Source organism: Rhynchophorus ferrugineus, unplaced genomic scaffold, assembly GCF_030347505.1.
Source record: "Rhynchophorus ferrugineus isolate W39M unplaced genomic scaffold, kcgeb_rfMv2 rfM2, whole genome shotgun sequence".
Classification (NCBI taxonomy): domain Eukaryota; kingdom Metazoa; phylum Arthropoda; class Insecta; order Coleoptera; family Curculionidae; genus Rhynchophorus; species Rhynchophorus ferrugineus.
In genome coordinates this window covers 24493269-24512217 of record NW_027472581.1, presented here as the reverse complement: position 1 = coordinate 24512217, position 18949 = coordinate 24493269, and the positions used below count along the sequence as shown (strand labels likewise).

At 31.1% G+C, this 18949-nt stretch overlaps 2 protein-coding genes across 4 annotated transcripts; both read left to right on the top strand.

Annotated features, from left to right (window-relative positions):
- The first annotated feature begins 1184 nt into the window (after positions 1-1184).
- On the top strand, positions 1185-5274 carry LOC143191575 (uncharacterized). Of its 2 annotated transcripts, XM_076396782.1 has the most exons (4): positions 1185-1625; positions 1910-2405; positions 2508-4488; positions 4551-4641. In XM_076396782.1, the coding sequence occupies exons 1-3, from the start codon at positions 1374-1376 to the stop codon at positions 4448-4450; spliced, it is 2691 nt and encodes an 896-aa protein (XP_076252897.1). In that variant the 5' UTR covers positions 1185-1373; the 3' UTR covers positions 4451-4488; positions 4551-4641. The 2 variants fall into 2 exon arrangements, with proteins under 2 accessions (XP_076252897.1, XP_076252898.1); XM_076396783.1 differs by having other exon boundaries at positions 2508-5274.
- Positions 5275-6370: 1096 nt separating this feature from the next.
- On the top strand, positions 6371-8463 carry LOC143191576 (uncharacterized). Of its 2 annotated transcripts, XM_076396785.1 has the most exons (5): positions 6371-6420; positions 6481-6599; positions 6884-7154; positions 7212-7379; positions 7482-8463. In XM_076396785.1, the coding sequence occupies exons 2-5, from the start codon at positions 6543-6545 to the stop codon at positions 8345-8347; spliced, it is 1362 nt and encodes a 453-aa protein (XP_076252900.1). In that variant the 5' UTR covers positions 6371-6420; positions 6481-6542; the 3' UTR covers positions 8348-8463. The 2 variants fall into 2 exon arrangements, with proteins under 2 accessions (XP_076252900.1, XP_076252899.1); XM_076396784.1 differs by lacking the exon at positions 6371-6420 and having other exon boundaries at positions 6452-6599; positions 6884-7379.
- The last annotated feature ends 10486 nt before the right edge of the window (positions 8464-18949 follow it).

The following is an 18949-nucleotide window of genomic DNA, read 5'->3' as shown; positions in this document are numbered from 1 at the left end:
TGATTAACATATTTCGACCATACCAAAAACAAAATGTGGGATATGTATTTTTTGATAACGAATACGGTAATTATTATGCAATTAATCTAAATGTTATAGACCGCAGAATATTGTTACATAAAATTCCACAAAACACAACCGGAAATTTTGGTATTTTTAATTTATTACGAGTAATTCATAAAATAAATTTAATATGTTTTAGAGCATTATTTTGTTTTAATGTGGTTATTAGCCTGTAATTTATTTTTGATAACTAAAGGATCTTTCACAAATAAAGTATATGTCAGATTGCTTATACGAAGACAATTTAATAAGTCAGCGATTTTTAAAATTTTTCTTGAAATGTAACTGCCATCTACGAATGGACTACCGTGTGATTTTAAGTAATCTGAATCAATTAGTTCGTGTTTGAGAATCATTGACAAGTTCCCGACTTTTAACAAAAGTTAAAGAAAAAAGGGTGCTGATTAGGTATTAGTTTTTACACAAAAATATACTCACTGAAAGCGAGGAAAAGCTTGATAAATAGTATTGCTAATGTGCAGGGGGTGTGTAACCAGTACAAATGACATGGAACGCTTAGATCGCTGAAAGAGGTTGTTACGTCAGAAATCATCAATAAAATTCATGTATTAGACAATCAGATATCTGAGCTATTAGCGATAATATATAATTTTATATAATATTAATCTTATATATAAAAATGAATCGCAAAATATGTTCCTAAGCGCATAACTCAACAACGCCTGGACCAATTTGGCCAAATCTTTTTTTAAAATGTTCGTTGAAGTTCAGGGATGGTTTTTACGGCGAGAAAAATTAGAATTATTGCTGGAAAAACCCTAAAAATAGCCCTTTTTGTTTGAATTTGTTTCGTGTATCAGTTGACAATTCATCTGTCATCTGTCAAAAGTCATCTGTAACAGACAACTTTTTTTTTTTAAATTTGATATGACTTGAACTCAAATCCTTTTAATCCGTTCGAATTGTTTTATTTATTTAAAATTTTTTATTTGTTTAAAATTTAATTCAAATTTTAAATAAATAAAACAATTTGTACGGCTTAAAAGGATTTGAGTTCAAGTCATATCAAATTTAAAAAAAAAAGTTGTCTGTTACAGATGACTTTTGACAGATGACAGATGAATTGTCAAGTGATACACGAAACAAATTCGTATATCGTGTTTTGTGCAGAGTGTTTAGTTAGTTAGTGTTTGTTTAGTTCGTGATTAGTGAAAAAATAATTTATATTTGATTCGCGTGAAGCGCGAGCGCGACATTCAACTAATAATCGCGCAAGTTTGAATCCAGCTGCTTTCAGTTACGATGTGTCAATTGACTACAGTAACTACCAATGTGTTGTTATTGGTTCTATGAACTTGGTTTGCTCACACTGTAAGGCATTAAAATACAAAAACGAAGCCAATGGATTGTGTTGCGCAAATGGTAAAGTGAAATTGATACAATTGGATCCACCACCAGAACCATTGTACTCATTGGTTTCAGGAATAGGAACAGATTCTATACACTTTTTGACACATATTCAACAATATAACAATTGCTTTCAAATGACTTCATTTGGGGCAACAAATGCAGTTCGGGAAAATTTTATGCCAACTTTCAAGGTATGTGTTATAGCAGTTACTCATAATTATTTTAGCGAACAAAATTTTCTGTCACCAAAGTTAAGATGTGTTACTAATCTTCAATTTCTTAATCATTACGAAATATATCACTTAGTCATCATATTATATGGTGATTCAGTTTCAGTGACACTTTTATTATATTTTATATTTGATAGATATTAGTTAAAACTAAATATATACTTTTTAAGATCAAATATTATTTAAGTTTGATCATTGACAATCCATTAATTTATACCACACCATAATATTTTTTTTATTTACAGATACAAGGGCAAATATATCACAGAGCAGGTTCACTGTTACCAGTGTCAGATAGCGACAACAAATTCCTGCAAATTTATTTTATGGGCAATTCACCACAAGAAATTGATCTGCGTTGTGCACATAACAATTTAGTAAAAAGGTCTATTGTAGAACAATTACAAACTTTATTTCATCAACACAATCAATTGATTATATTGTTTAAAACTGCCCTGGATCTGATGCCATCCGATAATCACAAAATTGTAATCAGAGCTGATAAAACACCTGCAGGTCAACATACAAGACGTTTTAATGCACCAACTATTGATGAAGTTGCTATCGTTGTAGTTGGAGAAAACTTGGAATCCCGTGATATTGTTTTACATCGTCGGAATTTTCAATTACAACCTATAAAGGAAACACACCGCTCATATGATGCACTGCAATATCCCATTATATTTTGGCAAGGTGAAGATGGCTACGATTTATCAATAAAAATGATAAATCCCATTACAGGTAACTAAAATATTAGTTTAGCTATGGCGATAATATCTCAGTCACTATATTATGTATTTTAATTTTATATTTGAATGTTATTAAAACAAAATCTGTTTACAGGTTCTGAAACCAACAAAAAAGTCAGTTCAATGAACTATTATTCATACCGCCTAATGATTCGGGAAAATGCAGATAATCGCATATTGAAATGTCGGCGATTATATCACAAATATGTTGATGACATGTATGTTAAAATTGAAACGGAGAGATTAACATTCATCAGGTTGAATCAAACCAAACTCCGATCTGAAGAGTATATTCACCTTCGAGATGCGATTAATACTGATGGAAATGCACAGAATGTCGGTCGGATGACTATTCTTCCAGCAACATACATCGGAAGCCCTCGGCATATGCACGAATATGCTCAAGATGCCATGTCGTATGTTCGTCATTATGGTACAGCAGATTTGTTCATCACATTTACATGCAATCCGCAATGGATAGAAATTAAGCAGGAGTTATTACCTGGGAAATCATCCATTGATCGTCATGATATTACAGCCAGAGTCTTTAGACAAAAGTTGAAATCTTTAATGAATTTCATCGTAAAACATAATGTGTTTGGTGAGACACGCTGCTGGATGTATTCTGTGGAGTGGCAGAAACGAGGATTGCCACATGCACACATTTTGATTTGGTTGGTTGAAAAGATAAGGCCAAATGAAGTTGATGCAGTGATATCAGCTGAAATCCCTAATGTACAAGTAGATCCTGGATTGCATGAGGTAGTTATCAAAAACATGATACATGGTCCCTGTGGAACTCTTAATCAAAATTCACCGTGTATGATGGATGGTAAATGTTCAAAACGATATCCACGGACATTAATATCGGAAACAATTACTGGTAATGACGGTTATCCATTGTATCGTCGCAGATCGACAGCAGACAATGGAAAATCAACAATTGTCAAATTAAATCAACAAGATATTGAAATAGATAATCGTTGGATTGTTCCATATTCACCCATTTTATCAAAGACATTCAAAGCACACATCAACGTTGAATCTTGCCATTCAGTGAAATCGATTAAATACATTTGCAAATATGTAAGCAAAGGGAGTGATATGGCTGTGATTGAAATTGGTGCAGAGAATTCTAATGATGAAGTTACCCAATACCAAATGGGCCGCTATGTCAGTAGTAATGAAGCAGTTTGGCGAATATTTTCTTTTCCTATTCATGAGAGACACCCTTCTGTTGTTCACTTAGCTGTGCATTTAGAAAATGGACAAAGAGTGTATTTTACAGCACAGAACGCAGTACAAAGAGCTGCTCAGCCACCATCTACTACATTAACCAGTTTTTTTGAGACATGCCAAAACGATGATTTCGCACAAACATTGCTATATTCTGAAATGCCAAAATATTATACCTGGAATCAATCCTCAAGGAGATTTATACGACGGAAACAAGGAAAACCAGTTCCAGGATATACAGATGTATATTCCACCGATGCGATTGGCCGGATTTATTCAGTACATCCAAGCAATGATGAATGTTTTTATTTACGACTGCTATTAGTCAATGTACGTGGCCCAACATCATTCCAACAGTTACGAACTGTTGATGGTGAATTGTGTGGATCCTACAGAGAAGCCTGTCAACGTTTGCAATTGCTTGAAAATGACGCTCATTGGGATCAAACTCTCAATGATGCTGTAATATCATCACACACTCATCAAATACGAACATTGTTTTCTATAATCATATCTACATGCTTCCCATCAAACCCAATTGATTTGTGGATCAAGTACAAAGATTATATGTGTGATGATATTTTGTATCAAATACGGAATAGAATGGGAAATCCAAATATACAAATCAGTGAAGAAATTTACAATGAAGCATTGATTTCAATTGAGGACATGTGCTTGATAATGTCAAACAAACTATTAATTCAATTAGGCCTGACCGCGCCCAATCGTCCAATGCATGACGCTTTTAACCAAGAGTTGCATCGAGAAAGACTGTATGATCTCAACGCTTTGAAAGAATAAATTCAAACAAATCTTCCACTGTTAAATGAACAACAGAAGTATGTATTTGAAACTCTTATGAAAGTAACAAATGATGAAACTGGAGGGATTTATTTCTTAGATGCACCTGGTGGTACAGGAAAAACTTTTTTTATTTCATTAATATTAGCAACAATTCGCTCACAAAATAAAATTGCACTTGCACTCGCTTCGTCGGGAATCGCAGCAACTTTGCTTGAAGGTGGTCGAACAGCCCATTCAGCACTAAAATTGCCATTAAATATGCAAAGCAATGAAACTCCAACCTGCAACGTTTCGAAGAACTCTACAATGGCAAAGGTTTTGCAGCAATGTAAATTGATTGTTTGGGATGAATGCACGATGGCACATAAAAAATCTTTGGAGGCTTTAGACAGAACCTTAAAAGATCTACGTAGCAATAATAACCGATTTGGTGGTGCAATGATTTTATTAGCAGGAGATTTTCGTCAAACATTGCCAGTGATTCCACGATCAACGCCAGCTGATGAACTCAATGCATGTCTAAAGTCCTCCAATTTGTGGAAACATGTTAAAGTACTTCATTTAAGCAAGAATATGCGTGTCGAGTTGCAAAATGACCAATCTGGAAACATATTCTCTAAACAACTCATTGACATTGGTAATGGCAAATTTCCTATAGACATGTTGACGGCTTGCTTTTGCTATGACTATAAACAAGTCCCAGGGGCAATCATTAAGTGTTTGTGGTATTAATCTAGAAAACCCATGTTTCTCACATGGTCAATTGTATGTTGCCTGTTCCCGTGTTGGAAAACCATCAGATTTGTTTATCTATGCGCCAGGTAATCAAACAAAAAACATCGTATACCACAAAGCAATATAATGATAATAATAATAATAACTATGATTCACATGATTAACAATAAAGCGATTACTTACTTTTCAATCCTTATATATGTTTTATTTAATTATTTTTTATTCACAACGCCCTATCACCAGGGTGATGGTTCTGTTCAGGAGAATTTTTTAAAATACGTAGGCACAAAAACTGCCACATTACAAATCTTTTTGACAGGACGAAGTCTGTCGGGTCAGCTAGTCTTATATATAAAAATGAATCGCAAAATATGTTCCTAAGCGCATAACTCAACAACGCCTGGACCAATTTGGCCAAATCTTTTTTTAAAATGTTCGTTGAAGTTCAGGGATGGTTTTTACGGCGAGAAAAATTAGAATTATTGCTGGAAAAACCCTAAAAATAGCCCTTTTTGTTTGAATTTGTTTCGTGTATCAGTTGACAATTCATCTGTCATCTGTCAAAAGTCATCTGTAACAGACAACTTTTTTTTTTTAAATTTGATATGACTTGAACTCAAATCCTTTTAATCCGTACGAATTGTTTTATTTATTTAAAAATTTTTATTTGTTTAAAATTTAATTCAAATTTTAAATAAGTAAAACAATTCGTACGGCTTAAAAGGATTTGAGTTCAAGTCATATCAAATTTAAAAAAAAAAGTTGTCTGTTACAGATGACTTTTGACAGATGACAGATGAATTGTCAAGTGATACACGAAACAAATTCGTATATCGTGTTTTGTGCAGAGTGTTTAGTTAGTTAGTGTTTGTTTAGTTCGTGCTTAGTGAAAAAATAATTTATATTTGATATGCCTCCTATAAGACGAAGCAATTTAGGTAGAAGAACCAGAAATGCTATAAACCAAGCTAATTACCGATCTAATCGTACTGCACAAGAACGTGACGACGGAAATGAACGTGAAAGAATTCGGATATCACAAACGCGTGAAGCGCGAGCGCGACATTCAACTAATAATCGCGCAAGTTTGAATCCAGCTGCTTTCAGTTACGATGTGTCAATTGACTACAGTAACTACCAATGTGTTGTTATTGGTTCTATGAACTTGGTTTGCTCACACTGTAAGGCATTAAAATACAAAAACGATGCCAATGGATTGTGTTGCGCAAATGGTAAAGTGAAATTGATACAATTGGATCCACCACCAGAACCATTGTACTCATTGGTTTCAGGAATAGGAACAGATTCTATACACTTTTTGACACATATTCAACAATATAACAATTGCTTTCAAATGACTTCATTTGGGGCAACAAATGCAGTTCGGGAAAATTTTATGCCAACTTTCAAGGTATGTATTATAGCAGTTACTCATAATTATTTTAGCGAACAAAATTTTCTGTCACCAAAGTTAAGATGTGTTACTAATCTTCAATTTCTTAATCATTACGAAATATATCACTTAGTCATCATATTATATGGTGATTCAGTTTCAGTGACACTTTTATTATATTTTATATTTGATAGATATTAGTTAAAACTAAATACATACTTTTTAAGATCAAATATTATTTAAGTTTGATCATTGACAATCCATTAATTTATACCACACCATAATATTTTTTTTATTTACAGATACAAGGGCAAATATATCACAGAGCAGGTTCACTGTTACCAGTGTCAGATAGCGACAACAAATTCCTGCAAATTTATTTTATGGGCAATTCACCACAAGAAATTGATCTGCGTTGTGCACATAACAATTTAGTAAAAAGGTCTATTGTAGAACAATTACAAACTTTATTTCATCAACACAATCAATTGATTATATTGTTTAAAACTGCCCTGGATCTGATGCCATCCGATAATCACAAAATTGTAATCAGAGCTGATAAAACACCTGCAGGTCAACATACAAGACGTTTTAATGCACCAACTATTGATGAAGTTGCTATCGTTGTAGTTGGAGAAAACTTGGAATCCCGTGATATTGTTTTACATCGTCGGAATTTTCAATTACAACCTATAAAGGAAACACACCGCTCATATGATGCACTGCAATATCCCATTATATTTTGGCAAGGTGAAGATGGCTACGATTTATCAATAAAAATGATAAATCCCATTACAGGTAACTAAAATATTAGTTTAGCTATGGCGATAATATCTCAGTCACTATATTATGTATTTTAATTTTATATTTGAATGTTATTAAAACAAAATCTGTTTACAGGTTCTGAAACCAACAAAAAAGTCAGTTCAATGAACTATTATTCATACCGCCTAATGATTCGGGAAAATGCAGATAATCACATATTGAAATGTCGGCGATTATATCACAAATATGTTGATGACATGTATGTTAAAATTGAAACGGAGAGATTAACATTCATCAGGTTGAATCAAACCAAACTCCGATCTGAAGAGTATATTCACCTTCGAGATGCGATTAATACTGATGGAAATGCACAGAATGTCGGTCGGATGACTATTCTTCCAGCAACATACATCGGAAGCCCTCGGCATATGCACGAATATGCTCAAGATGCCATGTCGTATGTTCGTCATTATGGTACAGCAGATTTGTTCATCACATTTACATTCAATCCGCAATGGATAGAAATTAAGCAGGAGTTATTACCTGGGAAATCATCCATTGATCGTCATGATATTACAGCCAGAGTCTTTAGACAAAAGTTGAAATCTTTAATGAATTTCATCGTAAAACATAATGTGTTTGGTGAGACACGCTGCTGGATGTATTCTGTGGAGTGGCAGAAACGAGGATTGCCACATGCACACATTTTGATTTGGTTGGTTGAAAAGATAAGGCCAAATGAAGTTGATGCAGTGATATCAGCTGAAATCCCTAATGTACAAGTAGATCCTGGATTGCATGAGGTAGTTATCAAAAACATGATACATGGTCCCTGTGGAACTCTTAATCAAAATTCACCGTGTATGATGGATGGTAAATGTTCAAAACGATATCCACGGACATTAATATCGGAAACAATTACTGGTAATGACGGTTATCCATTGTATCGTCGCAGATCGACAGCAGACAATGGAAAATCAACAATTGTCAAATTAAATTAACAAGATATTGAAATAGATAATCGTTGGATTGTTCCATATTCACCCATTTTATCAAAGACATTCAAAGCACACATCAACGTTGAATCTTGCCATTCAGTGAAATCGATTAAATACATTTGCAAATATGTAACCAAAGGGAGTGATATGGCTGTGATTGGAATTGGTGCAGAGAATTCTAATGATGAAGTTACCCAATACCAAATGGGCCGCTATGTCAGTAGTAATGAAGCAGTTTGGCGAATATTTTCTTTTCCTATTCATGAGAGACACCCTTCTGTTGTTCACTTAGCTGTGCATTTAGAAAATGGACAAAGAGTGTATTTTACAGCACAGAACGCAGTACAAAGAGCTGCTCAGCCACCATCTACTACATTAACCAGTTTTTTTGAGACATGCCAAAACGATGATTTCGCACAAACATTGCTATATTCTGAAATGCCAAAATATTATACCTGGAATCAATCCTCAAGGAGATTTATACGACGGAAACAAGGAAAACCAGTTCCAGGATATACAGATGTATATTCCACCGATGCGATTGGCCGGATTTATTCAGTACATCCAAGCAATGATGAATGTTTTTATTTACGACTGCTATTAGTCAATGTACGTGGCCCAACATCATTCTAATAGTTACGAACTGTTGATGGTGAATTGTGTGGATCCTACAGAGAAGCCTGTCAACGTTTGCAATTGCTTGAAAATGACGCTCATTGGGATCAAACTCTCAATGATGCTGTAATATCATCACACACTCATCAAATACGAACATTGTTTTCTATAATCATATCTACATGCTTCCCATCAAACCCAATTGATTTGTGGATCAAGTACAAAGATTATATGTGTGATGATATTTTGTATCAAATACGGAATAGAATGGGAAATCCAAATATACAAATCAGTGAAGAAATTTACAATGAAGCATTGATTTCAATTGAGGACATGTGCTTGATAATGTCAAACAAACTATTAATTCAATTAGGCCTGACCGCGCCCAATCGTCCAATGCATGACGCTTTTAACCAAGAGTTGCATCGAGAAAGACTGTATGATCTCAACGCTTTGAAAGAATAAATTCAAACAAATCTTCCACTGTTAAATGAACAACAGAAGTATGTATTTGAAACTCTTATGAAAGTAACAAATGATGAAACTGGAGGGATTTATTTCTTAGATGCACCTGGTGGTACAGGAAAAACTTTTTTTATTTCATTAATATTAGCAACAATTCGCTCACAAAATAAAATTGCACTTGCACTCGCTTCGTCGGGAATCGCAGCAACTTTGCTTGAAGGTGGTCGAACAGCCCATTCAGCACTAAAATTGCCATTAAATATGCAAAGCAATGAAACTCCAACCTGCAACGTTTCGAAGAACTCTACAATGGCAAAGGTTTTGCAGCAATGTAAATTGATTGTTTGGGATGAATGCACGATGGCACATAAAAAATCTTTGGAGGCTTTAGACAGAACCTTAAAAGATCTACGTAGCAATAATAACCGATTTGGTGGTGCAATGATTTTATTAGCAGGAGATTTTCGTCTGATATATGTGATATGATATATTATTATTATAATGATAATAATAATAATAATTATGATTCACATGATTAACAATAAAGCGATTACTTACTTTTCAATCCTTATATATGTTTTATTTAATTATTTTTTATTCACAACGCCCTATCACCAGGGTGATGGTTCTGTTCAGGAGAATTTTTTAAAATACGTAGGCACAAAAACTGCCACATTACAAATCTTTTTGACAGGACGAAGTCTGTCGGGTCAGCTAGTATATATATATATATATATATATATATATATATATATATATATATATATACATATATATATATATATATATATATATTAATAATATAATCTAATAAATAAATAAATAGCAAACTATCTATTTATTTATTAGATTTATATTTCTAGATTTGAAGAATTGGATGGGTGCTAAGTGATTTGGGTCGAATAAAGAGGTCATCACTGAAACAAGCGCTTATTTTTTGAGTGCTTTGAGAAAACTTATTATTTGGAAACTTATTAATTATTCTGTAAGTTTTGTCATTTAATAAAGTAAATATTTTGTTTTAGTCCAATTGAAGTTTTTATAATGCCTTTTATTATTTAGATATTCAGTACATTCCATCATTTTCATAGCACATCTTCTAAAGATCGTCTGATTGATAGAATTAATCTGTATTAAAAACACTAGTCTATAATGGATGTTATAACACTAGAGATTCTGGTTTTCACAGAACATTTGGGCCTATATCTAGTTTCTAACTCGCTTAGTAGATACTTCATAAATTTAGAAACATCATTTTAATGTATTTTTGTTCAAAAATGGAATATTTTTTTATAATTGTCACTGTATTTAATATCTATAAACAATTTAAAACTATAACTTCGAACATAATAGCGTTATTTCTTGCATATAACACTGAACCTATTAAATAATTTTAAAATTTGAAAAACATTATATATTGTAATTTAAACGCAATCATACACATTTTATGGTTTCATTTAAGCTTGAATTATCAACATAATGCTGCAGACGTTTTGTAATTACTTGCATAAAGTTATGTTTGCAGCTTCAACTCTATAAAGGGTATAAACTAGAAATGTATGCTGCAGTATTTGCCGCTATATTAAACTGGGTATAATTCAGGATTAATTGTAAGTATACGTAAGTACCTGCAAGATAGTCTTTATTAATAAAAGTTTGAACTAGATGACAAATATATTGCCTTTAACAATAATGTTCAGGTATAGTAATCTCTGGCGAATATAGTAATGAGAGAAACTTTCTTAATTACTTGTGTAATTAATATGTATGTATCTTCTAGTAATTTAATAAAAGTTGTCAATTAATAAATGAAATATTTTGAGTTTTTATAATGCATTTTATTATTTAAATATTCAGTACCTTTCATCATTTTCATAGCACATCTAGAGATCGCCTGATTGATGGAATTAATCTTTATTAAAAACATTAATCTTAACATTTTTTTTGAGAAGTGAAAACTATAATGGATGTTATAATACTAGGGATTCTTGTTTTGACAGAACATTTCGGCCTATATCTTGTTTCTAATTCGCTTAGTAATTACTTAATAAATTTAGAAACCATATTTTAATGTATTTTTGTTCAATGGAGTCTTCTTTTATAATTGTCACTGTATTTAATATCTATAAACACTTTAAAACTATAACTTCGAACATAATAGCGTTATTTCTTGTATATAACACTGAACCTATTAAATAATTTTAAAATTTTAAAAGACATTATATATTGTAATTTAAACGCAATCATACACATTTTATGGCTTCATTTGAGCTAGAATTATCAACAAAATGCTGCAGACATTTTGTAATTACTTGCATAAAGTTATGTTTGCAGCTTCAACTCTATAAAGGGTATAAACTAGAAATGTATGCTGCAGTATTTGCCGCTATATTAAACCGGGTATGATTCAGGATTAATTGTAAGTATACGTAAGTACCTGCAAGATAGTCATTATTAATAAAAATTTGAACTAGATGACAAATATATTGCCTTTAACAATTATGTTCTGGTATAGTAATCTCTGGCGAATATAGTAATGAGAGAAACTTTCTTAATTACTTGCGTAATTAGTATGTATGTATCTCCCAGTAATTTAATAAAAGTTGTCATTTAATAAAAGAAATATTTTGTCTTATTCCAATTGAAGTTTTTATAATGCATTTTATTATTTAGATATTCAGTACCTTTCATCATTTTCATAGCACATCTTCTAGAGATCGTCTGATTGATGAAATTAACCTTTTTTAAAACATTAGTTTTAAAATTTTTTTTGAGAAGTGAAAACTATAATGGATGTTATAACACTAGAGATTCTGGTTTTGACAGAACATTTCGACCTATATCTAGTTTCTAACTTGCTTAATAGTTACTTTATAAATTTAGAAACCATATATTAATATATATTTTTTCAAAAATGGAGTCCCCATTTATAATTGTCACTGTATTTAATATCTATAAACAATTTAAAACTATAACTTCGAACACAATAGCGTTATTTATTGTATATAACACTGAACCTATTAAAAAATTTTAAAATTCTAAAAACTTTATATATTGTAATTTAAACGCAATCATACACTTTTTATGACTTCATTTAAGCTTGAATTATCAACATAATGCTGCAGACGTTTTGTAATTACTTGCATAAAGTTATGTTTGCAGCTTCAACTCTATAAAGGGTATAAACTAGAAGTGTATGCTGCAGTATTTGCCGCTATATTAAACTGGGTATGATTCAGGATTAATTGTAAGTATACGTAAGTACCTGCAAGATAGTCATTATTAATAAAAGTTTGAACTAGATGACAAATATATTGCCTTTAACAATAACGTTCGGGTCTAGTAATCTCCGGCGAATATAGCAATGAGAGAAACTTTCTTAATTACTTGTGTAATTAGTATGTATGTATCTTCCAGTAATTTAATAAAAGTTGTCATTTAATAAAAGAAATATTTTGTTTATTCCAATTGAAATTTTTATAATGCATTTTATTATTTAGATATTCAGTACCTTTCAACATTTTCATAGCACATCTTCTAGAGATCGTCTGATTGATGAAATTAACCTTTACTAAAATCATTAGTTTTAAAATTTTTTTTGAGAAGTGAAAACTATAATGGATGTTATAATACTAGAGATTCTTGTTTTGACAGAACATTTGGGCCAATATCTAGTTTCTAACTCGCTTACTAGTTACTTAATAAATTTAGAAACCATATTTTGATGTATATTTGTTCAAAAATGGAGTCTTCATTTATAATTCTCACTGTATTTAATATCTGTAAACAATTTAAACCTATAACTTCGAACATAATAGCGTTATTTCTTATATATAACACTGAACCTATTAAATAATTTTAAAATTTTAAAAACATTATATATTGTAATTTAAACGAAATCATACACATTTTATGGCTTCATTTAAGCTTGAATTATCAACATAATGCTGCAGACGTTTTGTAATTACTTCCATAAAGTTATGCTTGCAGCTTCAACTGTATAAATGGTATAAACTAGAAATGAATGCTGCAGTATTTGCCGCTATATTAAACTGGGTATGGTTCAGGATTAATTGTAAGTATACGTTAGTACCTGCAAGATAGTTATTATTAATAGAAGTTTGAACTAGATAACAAATATATTGACTTTAACAATAATGTTCAGGTATAGTAATCTCCGGCGAATATAGTAATGAGAGAAACTTTCTTAATTACTTGTGTAATTAATATGTATGTATCTTCCAGTAATTTAATAAAAGTTGTCATTTAATAAAAGAAATATTTTGTTATATTCCAATTGAAGTTTTTATAATGCATTTTATTATTTAGATATTCAGTACCTTTCGTCATTTTCATAGCACATCTAGAGATCGCCTGATTGATGGAATTAATCTTTATTAAAAACATTAGTCTTAACATTTTTTTTTAAGAAGTGAAAACTATAATGGATGTTATAATACTAGAGATTCTTGTTTTGACAGAACATTTGGAGCAATATCTAGCTTCTAACTCGCTTACTAGTTACTTAAGAAATTTAGAAACCATATTTTAATGTATATTTGTTCAAAAATGGAGTCTTCTTTTACAATTCTCACTGTATTTAATATTTGTAAACAATTTAAAAGTATAACTTCCAACATAATAGCGTTATTTCTTGTTTATAACACTGAACTTACTAAATAATTTAAAAATTTTAAAAACATTATATATTGTAATTCAAAAGCAATTATACACATTTTATTGTTTCATTTAAGCTTGAATTATCAACATAATGCTGCACACGTTTTGTAATTACTTCCATAAAGTTCTGTTTGCAGCTTCAACTGTTTAAAGGGTATAAACTACAAGTGTATTGTGCAGTATTTGCCGCTATATTAAACTGGGTATGGTTCAGGATTAATTGTAGGTATACGTAAGTACCTGCAAGACAGTCATTATTAATAAAAGTTTGAACTAGATGACAAATATATTGACTTTAACAATAATGTTCAGGTATAGTAATCTCTGGCGAGTGTAGTAATACGGGAAACTTTCTTAATTATTTATGTAATTAAAATGTATATATAGTATAACTTAATATTTGTCTATTCCAAACGAAAATAGCAATTTTGATAAATTGATTTAATCATTATGTTAATGTATTATTTTAACCTAATTTAAATTTTCCCAAATTATTTACTTAAAGCTCTTTTAATTCCAAGTATATTATTATTTCATTTAAATATCAATGTATTGATTAAAGATTGTAGTCAAATTTTCATTTACCTTGCTAAATTTTTATCAGGAAAGATAATGTTTTTATATTCTTTTACTATAAAAATGCCATAATGGAATCCTTTCTAAAAGGGTCATATAGAAATATTTGATTAATAATAATGGTAAATCATATTATGACCAATTTATTATTAGCATCAAAAAATAAAAAGTACCCCTCGTATATTAGGTTATTACTTAAATGGAGTTCTATTTCAACGCTGGTTGGTGGTGCAACATACAAAGCTATATTTTGGTGTTTCGTACACATATTAAAATAGGAATTATTCAGGAGTAATTGCAGTTGTGCATAGGTGTTGGTATACTGCTCATTATTTATACAGGTTGAAATAAGGTGAAATAAAACCATTAGAATGTAAAATATATTTTACTGAAATGTGGCAAAATATAGTAAATATGATGATATGTATATTGTATTGGATCTTAGCTTTTCATAATCTGTTCTCAATTAAAAAACCTAGATAAGAAACATATTATTTGAATTATAGCCTTCGTTTTGTAGATATTTTTTTTCTGTTTATGAATCTCAGAAATGTTTCGAAGTTTTGTTTAATAGGTTTATGGAGTCGCTAAAACCTCGACGTTATCGAATTGGGTGTCGAATAAGTATCTATATAACATTCAGTCGCGGGTCCCGTCCAGCTTCTTCTATTTACAGTTTTCTAAACCCACATAGTACTTCTTCTTTACCAGAGCTTTTTTGGCTTCGGAGTAAGAGAGATTATGAAACATCATCCTGTGACATTTGACGATAACTTTATGTTACGTTTTCCTATTATTAATACTTTCCTACTTCCTTTTATATAGTTTTACGAAAAATAGTTTTTCTTCATACTTACATATCTTAAATATTTATCCATTATGTAGAAAGGATAATGCATAATGCACTATTCAGTATATATATAGCTCCAAGCCAGTGCTCCGGTAAAACATCCCAGTCCCTCCAGTTTTTTCTGTTTACCCTTTTCTAAACCCACATAGTACTTCTTATACATTTACCAGAGCTTTTTTGGCTTCGGAGTAAGAGAGATTATGAGACATCATCCTGTGACATTTGACGATAACTTTATGTTACCTTTTCCTATTATTAATACTTTCCTACTTCCTTTTATGTAGTTTTACGAGAAGTAGTTTTTCTTCATGTTTACATATCTTAAATATTTATCCATTATGCAGAAATGATAATGCATAATGCACTATTGAGTATACCTATAGCTCCAAGCCAGTGCTCTGTTAAAACCTTATGACATATTTAATAGTGATCGCAAACGACTACAATTGATGCGTTTGAGCCTAGCACTTCTCGAAAAAGGGCCGGAAAGCGAGCAATGATATAACAACGTTAATCTTCAGCATGACAACGCTCGACCATATCTTGAAAATGTGATAAAAACAGACCTTGTTTCTTCTGATTACTACTTGTTCCCACATATGAGTTGAAACCTGTCTAAGCAGCGCTTTACTCCTTATGAAAAAACACTTTGGTGCGGGTTCATTGTGTGCTGTCCACTGGGATGATTGTCGATTGGACTTCGGAGTGAAATGATGGAGCCATGTTTCATCCATTGTCACATAAAACTCGGGTTTATTACGCATGATCACCTTCAAACACTGCTCCAAATCATCAACTCGTCGTCGTCAAAATAAGCTCGCGCGGCACCTACTTTGCACAGAGCTTCCTTATACCCAAATATTCGTGAATGATATTATGTGTTCGTTTAGTTAATATTTACAGAGTATCTGCTATTTGATTTATTTTCAATTTACGACCATTCACAATCATTTTGTGGATTTTTTAAATGTTTTCGTCGGTAACAACATCTTCTGGGCGTCCACTGCGTTCACCGTCTTCGGTACTCATTTCACCACGTCTAAACTTAGCATACCAATCTTTGATGGCTGTATTTTTTCCTTTCAAAAAAGCAATATTTCATCAAGACGCGAAATTCATTTTTATCCATTTTTTCACTTAACAAAAGTTGCTTCACTTAAAATGCTATAATTCACAAACTAATGATCCAACAGCTGTCAAATTTATACGCGAATCTTTTGAGGGTTAGGGTTAATCAAAAACATATGAAATTAGTTATAGTAGCGCCATCTATGTGTCAGGCCGGGGACTTTTCAATTAACCTTTTATAAGGCGTATTTAATAGAAAGTAGTTGGAATGAATTGATAACGCAGGATTTGAAATATAATACAAGGCAAAATATTATATAATTTAAAATAAACTAAATAATAGTAACAAAATAAAAAAAACATAATTTAAGCAACACACATTTAGAGACATACACAAATTATATAAATTCAATATTGAAAGGAAGATTTGAATCAAAATAACTTATCGTCATTTTCCTTATGAATTTCTTTTTTGTTAAAATCTCTTAAGCATCACCAATAATCAATAGTATAGGCTTTTCACTGTCGCCTAACGGACACATTAATTACACTTCTCTTTTGCAAACTAAATGAGTATAATGTAATAAATACCACATAAACAAAATATACACGATATCAGCGGAAAGACGAGGTTCGAATGACACCAAGCTTTCATATATTTATACTTTATTATTAATACCTACATTCCGTAAAATTACTAACCATTGTAATATTGAAATGGATTTCGGCTAAATAATAAAGTCTAGACTAAATTCCATTTGGCTTTAACCAAGATGTATTAGCAGCGTTTTTCTTCAAACATACCATGAGACTTTTCATTTTTACCGTACAGTTTAGGCCGGCATTTACCTCAAATTTATGAAAGGGAAACGTTATGATGCGAATTGAATATTTATTAGTCTAGACGGTGCTATATTCAAGTTTTGCGTTTTTTTCCGTACCAGCGGTGAGGGTATTAGAACGTGGAATATTTATTTGAAAATATAATGAACCATTAAGTCCTTAATCGTTTCTAATTTTTAACAGTGTAATTTTTCTTTTCTCATATCTTAAAAATGAAACTTTTTTAAAACATTCTTAAGCTAAAAAGTTTTATGCGAAGCAGATTTTTTATATATAAAGTCGTTCCAAAATAAGAGTAAACTTATGTCATCGCGATATAGAATGTATTACCTATTAAAATTTGTCAAATTTCAGACTGTATTTTCCCTTCTCATATCATTGAAGTTCATTTCTATATTTGCTCTATACTGCTGATATCCCTATAACAAAAGAAACAGTATCTGGAACATTTGCTGACGACACAGTTATAATGGCAAAAGATGTATCTCTGTCTAAGATTATAGAAAAAATGCAAGTAGAGGTCAACAGGATCTACAAATATACTGTACTAGATCAGAGACTATACTACAAATCTGTCCATGTTAATTTTGCGTTGCGGCGAATTGACAAAAACTTAATTATATCACTTGACGGGTACCTGATTCCTCAAGTAGAATCAAGTACCTCGAAATATATCTCGATGGTAGGTTCAACTAACATGAACATCATGTTGGACAAAAAGAAAAATATGAGTAAGGGTGTTAAATGACACCAACGTGGAAGTAATACAGCTGCTGGATAACACCCAGGAAATTAGAAGATTGAAGCGAATCAAACCACACGAACTTTTTCAGTGTATAAATTTATTTCTAACTTTATCTCAAGTAGCTTTAGTAGATTATTTTTATTTTTATTTGGAAAATACATACTATGTATTTCTCTCGCACTCGCTTTGCTTGTGTATTAAGGCAAGTACAACAGGATAGTACTAATAAATTAATTGTAAATTAAGATTGTACTCAACATATCGAATGTAACTAATAAAAACATTAAGTTGTATCATTTATGCTTGTATCATTAAGTTGTATTATATATTTAGGAATCTTAAGTTTACTTTAAAATTATTATCATTTCTTAATAATTTTTTTCATATTTTAGTGGTTTGTGTTTTCATCATTTTGAAATCTTCAAAAGTTAGTCAAAAAATCTTACAATCAATTATAAGCAAATTAGAATTGGATTTGGCAATTTTACAATGAATCTGAAAAATATGTTTGCGAAAATCTAAATGCCTAACCTTTTTTTTAGATATTTTCCCACAAGTTGTTTGTTACAGCTAATCTTACTTTTCGACATTTTTATTGTCTTCGCAAGATTTTAAAATATTTTAACTTTCTTTAGTATTTTATAGTTTATAACAATAAGTTAAAAGTATAGTAAAGTAATCAGACAAAAATAAAATAATAATTAAACAAGTGTAGCAGATATATTTTAAAAATTATTCTATACTTTCTATATACGCCATACAA